Source organism: Phaethon aethereus, assembly GCF_964289735.1.
Source record: "Phaethon aethereus genome assembly, chromosome: 1".
NCBI classification, from domain to species: Eukaryota; Metazoa; Chordata; class Aves; order Phaethontiformes; family Phaethontidae; genus Phaethon; species Phaethon aethereus.
The window spans coordinates 139,246,463-139,264,912 of NC_138575.1; the positions used below are offsets into that span (position 1 = coordinate 139,246,463).

General features: G+C 45.5%; 1 protein-coding gene across 1 annotated transcript in view; it reads right to left on the minus strand.

Annotated features, from left to right (window-relative positions):
• Window positions 1–3,184, minus strand: part of CLCN4 (chloride voltage-gated channel 4) — a gene marked incomplete at its 3' end in the record, with an annotated part of 28,386 nt that extends 25,202 nt beyond the window's left edge. Inside the window, exons 1-2 of the mRNA XM_081997298.1 lie at window positions 3,038–3,184; window positions 2,604–2,703 (exon numbers count right to left, since the gene is read on the minus strand). Of these exons, the coding sequence (XP_081853424.1) occupies window positions 2,604–2,703; window positions 3,038–3,181 (244 nt within the window). The 5' untranslated portion in view covers window positions 3,182–3,184. The remainder of the gene's footprint in view (window positions 1–2,603; window positions 2,704–3,037) is intronic.
• Window positions 3,185–18,450: the final 15,266 nt, after the last annotated feature.

Sequence of the window (18,450 nt, forward strand, 5' to 3'; positions counted from 1 at the left end):
TCTTAATGTACTTTGATGTTACTCAAAACTTACAGCTCTAATTCTGAAGCTGGACATGCTACGAGCAGGAGGTCAGAGCAGACCCGCTGCAGAGGTCCCTTTCCCATCTACGCTTTTCTGGGGCTAAAGAAGGATGCAGGTTTGGTGACATGCCAAAAATGACACAACTCATACTGCCAAATATGCCACTTCTTCCTCCCTCCATCAGCTCCTTTCCATCAGCAATACTTTGATTACTTGTGGCCCTGTGGTGACAAACCCTGCTGTGCCCCCTGATCAGCTGGAAACTATTCTGGCCAAAACCCTTTTTTTCCACCAGGCCAGTTCCCAGGTTCACCTGCCCTGTGCAGTTGCACATGCGTAAGGCAACAGGGCCCAATGGTGGGGACACTGGAGGGCAGCGATTAATCGTTTTGGCCACATCAGCTTTTGCTGGCTGTGGAGGTGCAGCCTTTGATATGTTGCAAAATCTGAAAGATTCAGTTGACAAAATTGGTGGGATTTAGGCTTCTGGATCAGTTAAGAACACTTTAAACTCTTGTGCCTCAGTAACCTTTCCAAGTGCCTTTGGAAACACACAGAGGCCCCTGCCATCCCCTTCCCCAGGAGTCCCACCTTGCTGCCCTCCATCGCCACCAAGGGAGCAGCAGGGGCAGGGATCTCTGCAAAATCCTCACACCCTGGATACTACTGCTGCTGCTTTCCCCCTCCTCGCCCGCTCCTCCCCATCCTCTCTCCTTGCCTCTGGCAATGCCTGGATTCAGCTGCCCAAGAGCTCAGCCAGTGTCCGTGCAGCTCAGCCAGGCTGTTCCCGTTGGAGTGGTAGCCTCTGCCCATTCAGCAGAGGAAGAGGGACCATGGAGGAGCCAGGCTGGTCTACAATAACCCTGTGTGATCACACAGGTGCCCTTATGGCAGGCCAGCTTCTCTGAGCAGGCAATATTTCAAGTTGAGAGGGAAATTATGTGAAGTGCCTCTTGACTACACCACCAACCTCATCTCCTCACTCCCCAAACCTGGTTTAGAAACCTCATCTACTCTTCAAAGGGGTGTTGACCCCTCGCTGAGGCTGAGATGGTGAGACTCCATCTTTTCCCTGTCCCAGGAACACTGAAGGCACAGAGCACATGTATCATTTCAACGGCAAGCAGAAAAAACCTCCAGGGCTCAGCCCAGATCACAAGCACACAGGTAATTTTTGTTCTCTAGCTGATTCACAAGTCCTCGTCCAAATTTAAAAACAGACTAATTTGATTTGACTCTTTCAGGTAAAACATGTTGCTCTGCACCCCTGTCATTGAAAAGACTGCAAAATTTAACACATCTCAGCTGCAGCTCACCCTCAACCTCTGTTCCCAAGTTGGACATACCAGCATTAGAGCTCATAAGAGGTCAGCAACTCTGGCTTTCAACAACCTTAAGGATTTCAGCATGAGGCTTCGCTGCAAACTGGAACTGAAACAAACCTTTGGGGATATTTTTACTGAAATGGGAGTGTGTGAGTGTATACCACATTCTCTGTATGAGTGAGGGGATTACTGACCAGCTTGCGGGAGGCCACTGGCGCCCTCAAGGGCTTGCTCTAACTTTATTTGCAAGTAGAATTCCCCATCCCAGATGAGGCCAACCCCGGCCTACAGGCAGGGTTCGGCAGCCCTTGCAGTACACAGTCTATCAGACTGCCTTCCCATCTCACCCTCCTGTCAAATCTTTTGTGGAAACAAATGTATCTCTACAAAATAACATAATTTGCCAAAAATGCCACTTCAGCAGCGTTTTCTCAAGACCTTCCCCTGTACTTCTGAGGCTCCTGAACAACTGTAATAAACATATTAACTTGACAGTTGGTAAGCAGGAAATTCACACCACTTGGAAATTGTGAAACTTTACATTGTGCTTTTACCAAGCAGTGTGATACAAGAGCACCCTGACATCACTGAAAAAGCATAAAAAATGGCAGCTGTTTCAGCTTGGTAAGAGAAATGCAGCTTTCCAAGTTGGAAGATGTGCTAAAATGAGCAGAAGACAGCAGCAATTTGGGAAATTAATGAATTTGCCATCTGAGTTTGAGCAGGCTGTTAAATATGTAATGTCTGTCTGGCCTGGAAGCAGATCTGAAACTGAGTCTGAAAGTGTATTTTCCCTTCACACATGTATAAATAAGATAACCCAGTGGATATATCAATTTACAAAGCTCCCCTTTGAGTGTCCACAACCAACTTTTTCCCCACATCATAACATCCACTTGCAGAATTAAAGTGAAAACAAAAGAAAAAAATCTTACCAGTAAAATTGACTTTTGTGAATCAAAGATTCAGAAAGTCAAAGTAGACCGTCAAGTGTAAAGCACTCAGATGCATACTTCCAAGAGCAATAGAAAAATCCCTCTACTGGTGAATAACAGTTTTTCTAGGTCAGCACTCAGCAGGAGACTTTGCAAGTGGGTACTTGTATTAAGGATTATAACTGCATGGATGCATAGCTGTCTTTTTAGCTTGAAACATCAGCGGAGAGACAATGAAGTAAAAAGAGAAGCAGATGGCACTGCAGCAAACTTGGGTGAGATGGTTTTGGGCATAACTGTAATGCTAACACACGCATACCTGCCAGTAGTCCTATGAGAAGCATTACAACCCATCCTGACCAGGCATCCAGCAAACTCTTGATGAACTCCCATATGGATTCCTTACTTTTGCTTGTAATCTGAAATTAAACATATATAGAAACATGTTGCCAATTCAGGCTGACACAATTTTACTGTATAATGTTTAAAACACACCTAGAAGGTGTATACAATTTCTCTACTCTCCACTCCCCCTAATCTCAATTATTTTTTTAGAGATGCTCTGCTGATTAAGTTGCCAGAAGCCCTTTCATATTTACAAACTCGAGACATACCACATCCATATTTGTAGAAGTCCTCCTCAAGTCATACAACAAGATAGGAAGCAATAACTTTGGAAAACTGCTTGTTTTTCTCACCGCCAGGATGGCTCTAACACAGGGACTGCGATGCATCAAAGCCGGACAACTTTACCTTTCTATGACGGTCAGTGTCACGTGATTTCTCACGCAGCCAGTCGATGGTGTGGAAATCTTCATAAGTCCCAACGTCAGGGAAAGGCTCATCCAGAAAATCCATCAGGTTGCCAGAACCATTCATGTCTCCTGCATTGACCATATTAGGGTCTGTATGTAGAGGAAAAACAAATATGTCAATAAATTCATGCAGCTTTGTCAGACATTTCAGAATCAAGTTTTCCAAAATACCTCCACAAACCACAAAGTCAAGACAACATGAGTCAGCAGTCCTGGTGGGCACTTGCTGAAATCTATGCCTTGCCACTAGAAAAAGTATTTTGCTGAAGATTGCTTCAACAGCTTAGCAAACCCTGAAAAGCACATACAAAAAAGCACAGTGTCCAAGTGCAGAAATCCCAACTTTCCTGAAAACAGAGCCCCCAAACCTGGGACGTTTCTGAACGACTTCTGCAATGATATATCCTGATCATATGTCGGAAGAAGTTCCCTGCCTGCAGGGAGATCGTTGAGTACGCAAGGTCACCAGCTCAGAAAACAAATGATAATACACTAGAATTCACCATTCATCATGAACTGCGCAATTTACATGGCACCGTTAGTCATAACACTGCAGGGTTGTCTGGTTTTGCATGCTCTAAGCTCCCTGCATTGATCCACTTTCCTTCCACTGCTCAGAAGGCAAAGCTCAATATCACAATGTGTTTACTCTGCATCAGGTCTAGAAACGCAGTATCTTCTTCAAGTTTGCTTCTCAAGGGCTAGGAGCAGAACTATTCTTAGAAGAACCTGGGTGGTTACCTTCTGTCCCACAAACTCACCAAATTTGCTTTTAAGAAAGCAGGGGGAGAAACAGTCACCGCATGCCCTGCTAGAGGGCAAGAGGAAATATCCCCAAACTTATGGTAACAAGCAGTTACCAGGGGCATTTGATATCTAAAAAGGAGATCAAAGTAGGCTGTGAAATAACATACACCCTAGAATGTGGCACACAGGATGAGTGGACATTTTCAGCCCAGAAGTTTCTGGGGACATGCTCTCTGAGTTTACAGATTATAAGTATGAAAGCAGAGAAACAACCATGCCCATTGCTCTGAAGCCCTGGAAACTATACCTTGTTCATGCAATCTACATAAGCAAAGCATGAAGAAGTTAACTCATAATCACCGTACCTTTCTTTCCCATAAAGAGCTCAGCAACATCTGAAGTGCAAAAATTACTGTTATCTCCTTTAAAGTTCAGGTCCCAAAGTAGTCACTAACATGACAAGCTCCAGAAAAGGCTGACATCATTCCCAATGAGAGGAGCCTTTAGTAACATGAGAATCTATTAAATGAGTTTCAGACACACAGGGTTGGATTCATCCAACTTAAATTCAGTCATCCAAAAGTTTGGTGTCTGGACTGTAAGAACCACCTAGGCTGCCTCTAGAGACAGAGGCAGATGTGTGTAAGGGTCTGGGGCAGGACAGTGCCTGCTCCTTTAAGGGTATCTGGTCAAGGACCTTTTTCAATGCAGCAAGGGATAATAAGAAAAGGAGGAAGCCACGAACAAGAATGTACAGGGACACAAACCTGATGCAAGTGGATAAGGGAGACAGTGATGGGAACCAAACCTGGTCAGTCACGTTCACTGGTAGGGGCACATGGGAGTGTGAGAATGTCTATTCCAGTGAGGTTGTCTGATCAGGGGCTTTGTCAGCTGGGAAACTATGGGGGAAAGGGGGAAACCAGAAACAAAATACACAGAGACACAGACCTGACAAAGCAAACATGGAGACAACATCAAGAAACAAACCTCACCACTCACACTAATTGAAGAGCTATTAATTGTGTGTGTGCCTTTGGGGTATATGCTCAGCTTCACTACTGGTTGAGCATACAGAGGGGAAAGTGGCAGCCATATCCCTCAGCCTGGGCAGACACCCCAGGTCCCCAGGCTGGGCTCCAGTGGTCGAGGCGGCTCAAGGAGGGGACTGTGTACTTCTACATCACTTCACAAAGTGTTGCTCTAAAGAGCAATTAATCCCTAAAATAGGTGCCTGGGAAAGGGGGTCTTCCAGACAGTACCTAGGGTTTGTAAACTGAAATAGCAAGCTTTAAGAAAAACACGTAACAATGGGTTACCAAAAAAAAAAAACCACCCCACACACAAGAAAAAAACATAAGAAAAAATGGGGACAGATGCAGACTTTAGGGGTTTTGTAGAACTGATCCTGCAGTGCTTGTAGCTCCTTGACAGATACGAGATAACTTTTGCAGGTCACTGATGAGGCTAGCACACCACTAACCACTGCTACCCACTTTCCTCCATCAGGTATGGAAATGGGGATTTCATGAGTACAGAATGTGGATCTTTGACTCCGTGAGAAAACTTCCCAATTCTGTAATTGGAACAGGCAACAATGTGGCAGGTAAGCTTTTAATCAACTCTCCATACACCCTGTTGCTCTGTTTGGCCCCCTTTATTTACTGCCTTTTTTGTTCCTCTCTCTCCATTTTCAACTGTTTTACTTGAATCTTTTTCATTTAACTTTTTTCCCTGGTGGTGACTTTAGGGATGTAACAAGCGTGAGTACTCAGCTTTGTCATTGTCTGCTCTTTGCACTCCATCAGGTAGGACTTTTTGGACGGCACAGACAATGTGCTCAGCGCAAGCAGCCGAGAAAAGCATTATCTTACAGACAACCAGCAGGTCACCATTATAATTCTACAGAAGCCCTTTTAAGAGCAGAAATCAAGTAACCTCCAAGCACCACGGCATGTCTGAAAGAGAGTCAAGCAAGGGAGTCGCAGCCTGGGGAAGGAAACCAAATGTAGAGCAGGTGTCCCACACGGAGTACAAATAAGCTGCCACAGGATTGAGGTGATTTAAAAAGCAGCAGTTAAGAGGAGTGACAATTGAGAATAGCAGTACTTCACCAAACAGATGAGAGCATGCTCCTACATTTGCTAAGGGAAATAAGAGTCTGAAGGTGGGATGCTGTGGCTGACACCAGAGAGCTGAAGTTGCAAGTAGACCTTCAGTTCAGTGTCTTGTAAACCATGACCGAGGACTGGAACGTCAAGCGGAAATGAGGTGAAAGGATTAGAGCGTGCTATTATTTTGTAACGTTGTGATATTTTGCAGATCATTTACTTCAGCCTATAGTTCCTATACAGTGAAGAAGGACCTGTAAGGAACCTGCGGTTCAGACTGCTTGCTGCTTGCCTGCACGAGGCAGCCCACCCTGCTGCATAAAGAAACTTCTGGGAACTCTTGTGCTGAAAGCGTTGGCAAGTTTTTCTTAATGCTACGAGAAAACTACCCAACATGCTAGTTATATCACATAACAAAATAGCTTTTTAAGTATGTTGTCAATGCCCAACACATGACAATATTGTGATGGATAATACTAGGCCAGACCACAAGTATGTAGGATAATAACAATCTCAGCCTGAATCTACCCCAAAAATACATGCTACGCAACACGTCCAGGGAAAGAAAAATGTGCTAGAGACCACAGGGCCATGAAAGACTAAGAAAACAAACAAACTTTGAACTCTAGGTAGCGTAACAATACCTGGAAATTACACCTAGCTGGATGATTATCAGCCTTAAAGTTCACTTAAGGTACCACGATTTTGAAAGCAGAGATGTGATATCAGACTATGTAAATCCCAATTCGAGTAAATAAAACCTGGCTAGAGCACTTTCGGACTGAGTATTACAGAGCTCCCAAATTATATCCTAGCACAATGCACCGTAAGTATCACTTTCTTTCTCTTTATTTTGCATTTATTTATCTCACCTTACTTTGGCATCTGAAACAATCTCCAGGGTTGATTTCAGGATAAGATAACTTGCCCTCTTAGAGATGTTTGCAGAGATGTTTCCAGTTGTGCCAGCAGAACTGGATCCTTACACAAATAAGTCAGTTATAGATATTTTAATTTAATACATATAAGTTAAGGGCAAATTAATCTCATCCAAACATGAATTGTAGCCAGGTGTACTGCAGCAATCCACTCTGTTGATGAGTGTGAGAATTCGTGGTGTGACTTGTGTCATCTGGCATACGAAATCTGCACTAGACTCTGGACACTAAAATCTAGACTCCTTTCATAGCTGATGAAGGGAGGTAAACTCTATTCATATGCAAGTTTTCTAATGTATTTTAGACATCTACATTAGAATGAGACAGACTGTTTCCCCAGAAGTGGAGAGATATGGATTTGATAGGTGGACCATTGGGTCGATGAGGAATTGGTTGGATGTTTGCATCCAGAGGTTAGCAGTCAATGGCTCAATGTCCAGATGGAGATTGGTGATGAGTGGTGTCCCACGGGGGTCCGTACTGGGACCAGTGCTGTTTAATATCTTCATCAATGACATAGGCAGTGGGATGGAGGGCACCCTCAGCAAGTTTGCAGACATTGACACACCTGAGGGATGGGATGCCATCCAGAGGGACCTGGACAAGCTCAAGGAATGGGCCCGTGTGAACCTCATGAAGTTTGACAAGGCCAAGTGCAGGGTCCTGCACCTGGGTCAGGGCAACCCCCAGTAGCAATACAGGCTGGGGGATGAAGGGATTGAGAGCAGCCCTGCTGAGAAGGACATGGGGGTACTGGTGGATGAAAAGCTGGACATGAGTTGGCAACGTGTGCTCGCAGCCCAGAAGGCCAGCCGTATCCTGGGCTGCATCCAAAGCAGCGTGGCCAGCAGGTCGAGGGAGGTGATTCTGTCCCTCTACTCCGCTCTGGTGAGACCCCACCTGAAGTCCTGCATCCAGCTCTGGAGTCCTCAGCACAGGAAAGACATGGACCTGTTGGAGTGGGTCCTAAGGAGGGTCACCAAAATGATCAGAGGGATGGAACACCTCTCCTGTGAGGACAGGCCGAGAGAGTTGGGGTTGTTCAGCCTGGAGAAAAGAAGGCTCCAGGGACACCTTATTGCAGCCTTCCAGTATTTAAAGGGGGCCTATAGGAAAGATGGGAATAGACTTTTTAGCAGGGCCTGTAGCAACAGGACAAGGGGTAATGGTTTTAAACTAAAAGAGGGTAGATTTAGGCTAGACATAAAGAAGAAATGTTTCACAGTGAGGGTGGTGAAACCCTGGCCCAGGTTGCCCAGAGAGGTGGTAGATGCCCCATCCCTGGCAACATTGCAGGTCAGGTTGGACGGGGCTCTGAGCAACCTGATCTGGTTGCAGATGTCCTGGCTCACTGCAGGGGGGTTGGACTAGATGGCCTTTAAAGGTCCCTTCCAGCCCAAACTACTCTAAGTGCTAGTTTCTGTTCACTGATTACAAAGAAATGTCATCCACATTTCATCAAATTATTCTGACTACCAATTCAAAAGAAAGTATTGCAATACCATTACATGCATAATTAGTAACAAATGCAACTCAGAGCTACTCCTAACACTTGAGCATCTAAGAGATTTGGATACTCTGACAGAGCTTATATACACCAAAAGGTGTTGAATCTTACTAACTGCTCGACACATGTATTTTGTGTCTTTGTTGTTCTATGTCTTTGTTGTCCTTGCTGTACTTTCCACTACTTTACCAGATGATGATGCACCATCATTTGTGTAAGGGCAAACATTTCATACTTAGTCCCCTATTCTTTTCCTAATAATTCCTTTCCACCAGTTTTTCCTAGGGTAGACATCCAACATTTTCAGTGAGCAGTCTTCTATGACTCCAGGCTATGCTCCATGAGGAGCAGTGGCTGGTTTGAAGCCGTTCATTTTGTGGCCTCTTAAGGATATTTTCCCCATTGCTTTGACTTTATTGACTTTGAATTACATCTGCCATTTTACTCCTTGCAATTCAGTAGAGTCGTCTTCAGCTTTTCACAGTGAGCACTCACTTTTACTGAATAGCTTAGCATAACTGCAACTTAACATTTTTGTCAACACTCTGCTTTAATAATTGTAAACTGATTCTTGCTAAAAGCTGAATGAGGAAACAAAGAAATTTGATTCAACTACATCTCTCCTGAAGTCAAAAGAATTCCTCCTTGGAGTCTGCTTAGCAGATTTCCCTGGATTTAGGCCCATGTCAGACTACTGCAGTCCTGTAGATGGAGCAAGGTCCTGGCAGGAATCAATTCATAAATCAAGAGAAGTCACAGTGCTAGACTGGGAAATGTGCCTCTTGATAGAGGCTCTTCTGACTGCCACATAACCCTAGATACCTTCCAGAAACCTTGGGCCAGGTGACCCTGATGTTCAGTCCCTGATTTCCCAGCTGGCCATGCTTGATGCACAATATTCTGAAACCAGAGACACTGCCCTACAAGCATCAGAGGTGTTGCATGAGAGCAGTTGGAGGTAAGGGTGAAAAGAGTGAGTCCAAAGATTAGCCCATGAGGGTTGATGACTGTAGGAAACCAGATAATTTTAAAGCAATCTCTGAAGCCTCCTATGTAAAGAAAGAAAAGAAGAGATTAGTGCAAAACAATCTACAGAAGCTAGGGTACAAAAAGAGTGAGCCACCCCACAGGCTGGGCCAGGCCAAAAAGAACAGCAGGTACCGCGTGGACTGTAGGTCCCTTCTGTTACATTTACTCACTTTTTGCTGTTTTTTTAAAGAACCAGAAGGTAGTGTTATCATCATATTTAATTCTGCAGGTCTCACAGTGAGTAAACTCATCATGTGATTCAGACCAGCTGTATGATACAGCTTGGAGCCAAGTTTTATAGAAGAGCAATAAATTACATTTACAATAGAAATGGTGGCAACCTCTCAGCTTTATAGCACTGTTACAGCATGTGCAAACGGAGAAGCCACAGCTAGAAGAGTTTTATCAGTGAACTGACATTCTAGGTATTATGTTGACTGACTGATCAGATCTGAAATATATTTGACATGGCAAGCACAGACCAAAACATCCCATGGTTCAAAGAAGCTGAGAATTATGCTGATGGGAAACGACTAGCTGAGCAGTCATCAAAGGAAAAGTCTTGGCCCCATCCTATTGCTACTAGACGTGCTAGTTCCATGCTACGTTCTCTTCATCCTGTTTTCTGTTTTAATTGGAGACATTGCACTGAGGCAGGCAGTACAATTTTTTAATGCAATTCCAAGCAGTTTCAAATTACTTTCAACAGATCGCAGTTACTGAATTACTTCAACACTTCAAATGTTTCTAGCAGATGAACATTCACCTACACTCTTTCATCTTTATGCTATTTTCCTTGAAGACAGTGGGGGGTGTCACTATGTGAAACCTAATAGTATGCAGGCAGCAAAGCATACCTCTCTTCAAGTGATTCCTCTGCTGTAGTGTAAGGAAGAAGTGAACCTGGCAAGAGGCTGGGGGAAGAAAGCAGAAGCCTAAAGGCCTGTTGCAAGTTCCTCAATTCACATTTGTTTGGAGTGATTTTTCCAGGACGTTCAAAGCATCATCTGTTCCATCTCTTCCAAATGTGGAATGAGTTAGCCAACAGACAAAGCAGAATACAGTGCATCTCAGGGCTTCTCTATGCTCTGGTACCAGTATACATACAATGATAAAACAGAGGAGATCCTACTCCAGACACAATGCTTTTGAAATGATTCGTGGTCATTTCAATCATGACTCCATCAGAGTTGAGCACACCACTGCTCTGAATGGTTGAACAGACTAGCTGTCCTCTTATGATGTGACATGACAGCATGTACTGCACAAACGAGGAGCATGGGGGCTGTGAAAATCCCTGGGGTTTATTTTCCATAGTACCCAATAATGAACAATGCAATCTTACTGGTTTACTAACTAGTGATATCTGACTGGTTTACTAACTGGTGATTATCACAAGACTCCTCTGTGCTGATGGATGATTTGCCACTCTCTATGCCCTTAATACTTGTATTGACTGTTCCTAGTACCATATTCTCAGAACAGCCAAGCATGGTGCCCCAGCCTCATGGCCATTAACTGCTCAGTGTGACCTGTTGAGCAAAGCACCTCATCTTGAGAGCCAGGTGCTCTGCCAGCATCTGTCCATCCACCCATCCCAAGGGATTTAAGACCTAGTCTTAAGGATGGTCACAGAGCACTCTCCACCCAGGCCTTGAATCCAAATAACCGGAAGGTCAGTGCTGTCCACAGAGTGAGCTGAAGTCAACGTTCAGAAAGAGCTGTAAGAGGAAAAGGCTGAGGGAGAAAGTTCCCAGAGGTGAGCACAGTTACGCTGCAGGTATTCAGTACCACCTGGCCAGAGAAAATGGCCGGTTCAGGAAGTCAGCAAGCAAGATTATTAACAGGGTCACCTTGAAAGACATGAAAGAAGAAGTACAGGGAGATGATCAGGGCTGTATGCCTTTTGGGGAGGGGTCGGAGAACAAGGTCTGTTTAGCCTGGAGCCAGGAAGGCCAAGGCGGGGTGGATGTAATTCCTCTTCCACCACCTGCCGTGTAGAAGATGATCTAGAAACGGCAATGTCACATCGCACCCTATAAGACATGGGAGGCAGGTAAGTGGTTATGGACATTCCTCTAAACAAGAAGTAGGATGCTGCTGGGTGGTGATCTCACAGGGAAGATGTCTTCAGCAAAAGCAAGCAGGCCAAATCATCGGTTAGTTAAACAGACAGTTTTCTGCAGGTTGAAAAATATCCATGGGCAATTTAAGACTTCACAAGCCAATTGATTTATTGAACTTCTGTCTTAATGATGGTGTTTAAAAAAAAATATGTTAAAATGGCCTTGGATCAGAGCAAGGTTCAGACTCCTGGAAAAATAAGGAAACACTGAACTCAGTTACAGGCCTTTTTTGGAAACATAATATGGCACATAAAAAGCAGAGAGTAGTTAAATTGGGAAAATACAGAGGGATGACAGGATATTAAAATTGGTAAATGCCTTTCCAACAATTAAAGGACAAATTGCGCAACCCCCGTGTACACGTAAATAGCACTTGCAAACCTTCAGTCTCCCACCACAAGCGCAGGCTGCAGCATCAGAAACATTACTGCAAAGTATTGCAGCATTCTACTGTATGGCCCCACCACCACGTATTAAGGAGTTTCCTGCTATGATAGTGTGGGCAAGCTAAATACAGTCACATCTTTGATATGCAGCTTCACCCTGAGTAACCTCTATGGAAAAAATTATGAAGCCACAGCAGAGCTCAAAAAACATAGGGCACCAGATCACAGGGGAGAGAGCCTGAGAGAGAAGGGGAAGGCGGGACGGAACAATTGGGATAAATGGTGGAAAATTGAGGCACAAAAGGCTCCTCCAGACCAAACCACAGTCTCTGATCACCCGTCCTCAACCACCACACATGCTCATGGGGCGAGCACAGAGAAGATAACAGGGCTGGCCAGGAGCGCACGGGGGGAGGGAGGGAGGCACGGGGGCACATGGGGTGCACCAGCACACCCCGGCAGCTGATACCAACCATCAGGGCTTCCCGACCCTTTGGCGATGGCCTGACAGCCCTCTTCTTTTCTCCTCCTGGGAGGTCCCTGGGTCACCATATTACTCTTCCCCCGAGGGGCAAACCTACCAAGGGAGCGTACCTCGCCCCAGTGCCCCACTCCCCACTCCATCCCAGGATGACTCTCCCTTTAGAAACCAATTCCTTTTGGTATGAAATATCATGTGTCTGGTCTCTGCTCAAGTTTTCTTGGAAAGTCTGAGCAAAATTAGTTCAGCTGCTGAGTTATGTCAGAAAGGGAAGGGCAAGAAGTCCCAGCCCTTTCCCCATGAGCTCCAAGTGGAATTTTTGCACTCACATAACTCAAAATTGGCTCCATATAAAAAAAACGCTAAACTCACTTCTCTCTTTCCAGCGAGTCTTAAAGGCTCCTCCAATAAATGTAGCTGTCAGCACAGATGTTAGGGCTGTGGAAGAAGCAGGAGGGAAGCATTACTGACTCTGGAAGATCCATCTGCATTTTTCAAACTGAATTGAAAGATCTCTATTAAAGTCTGCCCCTCTGCTAACAGTCCATCGGCTTTGTCAGATGAGTCCCGTGGGCCTGCATCAACCCTGAATGTCCTTGCTTCTTGAGGGAAACAAGATTTGATTAGATAAAATTGAAAAACCCTACAGCATCTGGGGTAAGAAACTAAACTTCAGAAGACAGGACGCACTGAAAATCAGGCTACTGGTAGCAGCACGTATAGTTTGTATTCTTGACTCTCCTCTAGCCCCCTTCTTCACAAAAAAGAGGGTGAATTTCCCTCCTGGAGCAGCTGGTTTTACTGCCACAGATCTCAAAGCCAGGGCTGAAGGGTCAGAGGTGCTGTACGGTTTTCCTCCTCGTGCCACGCATGGCCGAGCTTTGCAGGAGCAGGTTGGGGTTTCTGGTGCTGCTTTTTGTCTCCTCACTCAGAAAATGGTAGGATTAAGGTGGGGAGAAATGGTTCTCAGACTGCTGAAAAAGGCAAATACATTCAGAGTTGCAGTGTGAGAAGGGAAATGCCCTACTACATAGCTACTCCTAAAAAGGCCTCCCCTTACAAGGGATGTTTAATGGCATTAAACACACCCCTTGCTGAAAACCTTTTTAAGTTTTCAGCTTGAAATAAAGCTGATAAACCTGCAGGAGAAAAGGCATTAGTATGTTCTAGCACGTCTCTTCTCATGATTTGAGTGGAGGCGGTGAGTTATTTTCATGCAGATGGCGGGCAAAGTTCTTCTGTTCGCAGGGCGCGGGTTTGTACTGCTGCGTTCGATGCTGATGGGCTGCGCGCTTACAGATGTGTTGCTTCATACCACGAAGAAGGAGTTCCCCCAGCTGCAAGATGGGGAAACCTTGTCCTTGGGGTGATGTTAGAAGTGGTTTAGGAATTGCAGCCTACCATAACCCTGCCGGAGTTTCTCTTTTGGCATTAACGATGGTGTGTGATTTTTTTGGTTCTGCTGGGCTAGAGATGAAGAAATCTGAGAAAACCCAATACTTGATGTGTGTGTATGCGCGCGCGCACACCCGCACGAACGAATTGGACTCCTACTCTACAACCTGATCCCATTTCACTAAATGGAAAAATCAACACACACATACACACACCCCTCCCCCCACACCCCCGCCCTGGGCACCCTGCAAGCTGTAGCCTGAGGGCAAAAGCAAAGGGAAGAGGGACTGGTACCTACAGGCGCTACGCCGCTGTTCGAGGGTCGGGCACCATGCTGGGCTAAGAGCGGGTCAGGCCTGCGAGAGGCTCACACAACACAGCGCTGACCACCACCACACGTGAGGCGGCCCTGAATCATGGGTGAGGCCTTGGGGCGGAGGCCTGCCTCTCCCCCCACAGAAGCATGGGGCTGCAGTCCCCATCCTGCTCGCTTTCCCCTCCAGCCCAACAAACGGCTTCACCGCGAAGTAGCTCCCAGACCCGGGAGGTTGTGGCGCTCCAGGGAGCCCGTTCGCTCCAGGCTGACGGGAGGGACCCAATCCCGGGGCAAATGCTGCCCTCCAACACCATCCCCTCCTCCTCCTCCAGTCCTTGTTTAACAGCTGCTCCCTTTGCGATGGCACTGCCTTCCCGGGGCTGACCCCCACGTGCGCAGGAGCCGAGCACCCGTGCAGCCACATCTTGGAGCCAGGGCTCGGCCTGCTGGTGCTGCCGGATGGAGAGCCCTCCAGCCGGGGATGTTTCCAGGGTCACCCTTTTATACTAAAAAAAACCTGTTAAAGGACTTGAGTCCTTAATCTCCGAGTTGCCTCGGTACACATTTTAAGGCTGGCACCTTGTCTTTTGTTGCACAAAATGTGCCCGACTCAGACCTGGAGACCAGGAGAACCACCGCCCCGCACGTATTTCCATAGGGCCCTCAAATACGATCCGGGGTGGGGGTGGGGGGGAACCCATCGCGCTTGTAACAGCTGCGCGTGGCGGCCCTGCGCTGCGCTTCGCGGGGGCAGCGCGCCGAGCCTCGCTGCGCACGGTGAGCAGGGGCACGGCTCGGCTCGCCACCAGCCTTGGCGCCAGAGGGTCCGGGGAACAAACCCCGCAGGGGTGCTGTCAGCACACGACCCTCCCCGCTGCCTTGTACGGCGACAGCTTTGTGTTTCTATCCCGCTTTTGAGGGTCAGTCTCAGAAAAAACAAGGGCGTTCTGTGAAACTGATTTTTCTCTTTGGTTTTAAAGAACCATTGTCCTTTCCTACTTGTTTGCTCCTTTTGCTGGAATCGGTACTTTTACTAAATATAAATCTGTCTTGCAATGTCTTAACTGTTGGATATTCTTCAATTTCGTAAAGCTTCTTCCCCAGGAAGGAGTTTTTGATTCTGAAATAATCTGAGAGCATGCTTACTGAAAAGACTTAAAGAAAAAGTTACTGTGAACTGAGAGAGTGGGGGTTGTTCAGCCTGGAGAAAAGAAGGCTCTGGGGAGACCTTACTGCAGCCTGCCAGTACCTAAAGGGGGCCTATAGGAAAGATGGGAATAGACTTTCTCATGAGGCCTGTAGCCATAGGACAAGGGGTAACGGTTTTAAACTAAAACAGATATAAATAAATAAATCTGTGGGCAGATTTAGACTAGAGCTAAGGAAGAAATGAAGGCAGTGAAACCCTGGCCCAGGTTGCCCAGAGAGGTGGTAGATGCCCCATCCCTGGCAACATTCCAGGTCAGGTTGGACGGGGCTCTGAGCAACCTGATCTGGTTGCAGATGTCCCGGCTCACTGCAGGGGGGTTGGACTAGATGGCCTTTAAAGGTCCCTTCCAACGCAAAGATCCTATGATTCATTTCAATAATCCATCATATACTTCCCCGCCTTATTTTCGGACCCTGACACTACTGCATACCTCGCCACTGGAAACCAGAATTCATCTGTCACTAAGACATACAACCTACTTCAGCATAGGAGATCCTATGTACAGGTGAGCACCCAGAAACCCTAGGCCTGCCAAATTTTCAGATTTTTCCAATAGTGGGAAAAATATATTTGAACAAAGAACAGGATTTTCAAGAATAAAAAAACTTCCTGCAGACTAGGAGCGGAAAGTCACCTGACTCTCTGCCTGATGAAGCTGCGGCTGAGTCATCCTCCATTCTCTGTCAAAGGCACAGATTTATTTATCAGAATTCTTAAAAAGGGGGAAAAAAAGTATATTTTTTTTTTCTGACTAATATAAACTAAAAATTGTATTTTGCTTCATGCATTCTAGCATTTGTATTCAAATAATTATTAAAAAAGTAAGACCATATTAAAAAACCCTAAAATACATTTTAAAAGCAATCCAGGAAAAAAACCAATACAGAAGAGTCACCGTTTTTTTCTCTGAAAATACATGTCTTCATATATTTGGATAAAGTGCATAATTAAACTCCCACACCAGGAAAAGAAAACAGACTCTGGACTTTGCTTATATAAATACTAACAGTCCAAAAAAGCAGTTCAGCATGGATTTTTCAGCCTTTTGGAGACTGGCATTTTGTCTAAGAAGTAAAAATCTGTTTGTTATCTCGTATGTCCATTCTGGAAAAGAATTTTTCATTTTAATGTTGGATGACAAGCAAAACCTACCTTACACTTACAGCAAATGATGCAGGAAACCTGCCGGACTAGGTACTTTCAAACCACATCAGCAAAAACTTAACAATAAAGGAAAAGCCTCTTTCCCAAAATACATCTACTAACCCCCTAAGCAAGTTAATCTTCATTCCTTTATAAGCTTAGACACATCTATCTGTACAGCAACAACTTTCTTTACGCATTCAGGAAAAAAAGCAGCAGGGAACGCACGCAAAGCAGTATTGCTGCTCGCTCTCTGCACGACTGGATGACGATGGCTGCTCCCGTAAATACAGAATTCAGCAGGCACCCGAAGGGGCCGTAGCAAAATACAGGGACTAAGGGGCCTTCTTCAGCTTTAAAGCCCCATCTGGCAGCGTTTCTACCGGAGATGCCAGCCGGAAGATCAGCGCAGAGCCAGCAGGCAGTCTCTGCACCTGCAAACCCTCTGCTTGCAGAGAAAGCGTGCCGCTTCATTTTCCAGGGGAAGCTCTGCCGACAGAGCTAGAGCTCTAGGATGGAAGCCTGAGAGCAACTGGCAAATCAATTATTATGTTGCTTACCTGCAACGCAACATCATTTAGCTCAGTCCCAAAGATTTTAATAGCATCCTTTCTTGGGTGGTATGGCTGAAAAAGCAGTGATGTCATGGGGAGGAAGCAGTAACAATCATGTGACTGCATCCTCCGTCTATAGGATATCTGATAGGAGATGGTGCCAGAGGGAGACGGACCAGTCTGTAATCCCGCAGGATTAAACCGCAAGCCTCTTTACCCTGCCCTACCTATTCGGTCACCATTAGAACATGGGCGGCTTTCTGCCCCCGCTCCCCGCAACCTGAGCTAATTATTTTTTAAAAGGTTTGCAGATTTTTTTGCAACAGCAATAACGATCACATATTTCACAAGGAAAAAGCATAGCAAGTATGCTGCGTGCAAACCAAGAAGTATTCCTGTCAACTCTGCAGCAACGCCCAGGCGTCCTATTTTCTTTCATCTCTACAAAATATGTAATCACAGCAGCTTGGAAGTGAGACAAACCACAACCTCACCATCCCGTGCATTTTTCCTTCTCCCGGTGCTCCATTTCAAGCTTATACAGACTCACTTCCCTCCATCTTCAGTGTCATATTCAAGCTTTGCAAGCTGACCTCAAAGGTTTCATCCCTTGTTACCTTCACTTCTTTGTTCTCCCCACCATCCATCCACCCATCCACTTGCAGCCGTCTGCATTTTCTTCAGTGCAACTGTCACTGCTTGCAAGAGCCTCTCCTACATGCCAGCATACTTTTCTTTTTCAAAACTTCTGCTTACGTTTTCCCGTCAAATACTGAAAAAACAGAACACCCTAAAATGTTTTAAATTAAAAAAAAAACCAAACACAAAAAACCCCCAACAAACCAAAAAACACATTATCCTGACTTTCACATTTTGGTTAACTGAGTATTACATCTCAGAACTGTATTTTGGGGGGATTTAGAGGGTGTGTGTCTGTGGAGGGGGTGTTTGTTTTGTTAAGAATTTTATTTTACTCTACAATGTATTTGAATTCTACAACAAAAGCATAATTTACAAAGTTCTGATTGTACAAATTTTCTATCAGCCACTAGGATCACCTAACTGTTCTTTCTGAAGATGGCGTACATGTTTGAACACATGCAACGTGATTTATTTCAGGACATTCACCTTACTGCTCATTTTCCCGTATTTGAATATTGTCCAGGCTGGTTTTACCCTGAAGGGTATCCACGGATGTGCTTTATATTACCAAGCAGATGCAACAGCTAGGTAGAGGGAGATCTTGCACAAGCACACATGAAAATACCCACGGGTGACCGAAGGCACACGTGTGACTTCCACTCACTTCAAAGGCTAAGGAAGGAACACAGTTCTGCAACACCTTTTTGTCCCAGCGTGTTTGAGCAGGTATTTATGGACACGCCAAGCAGACAGACCAACCCCCAAA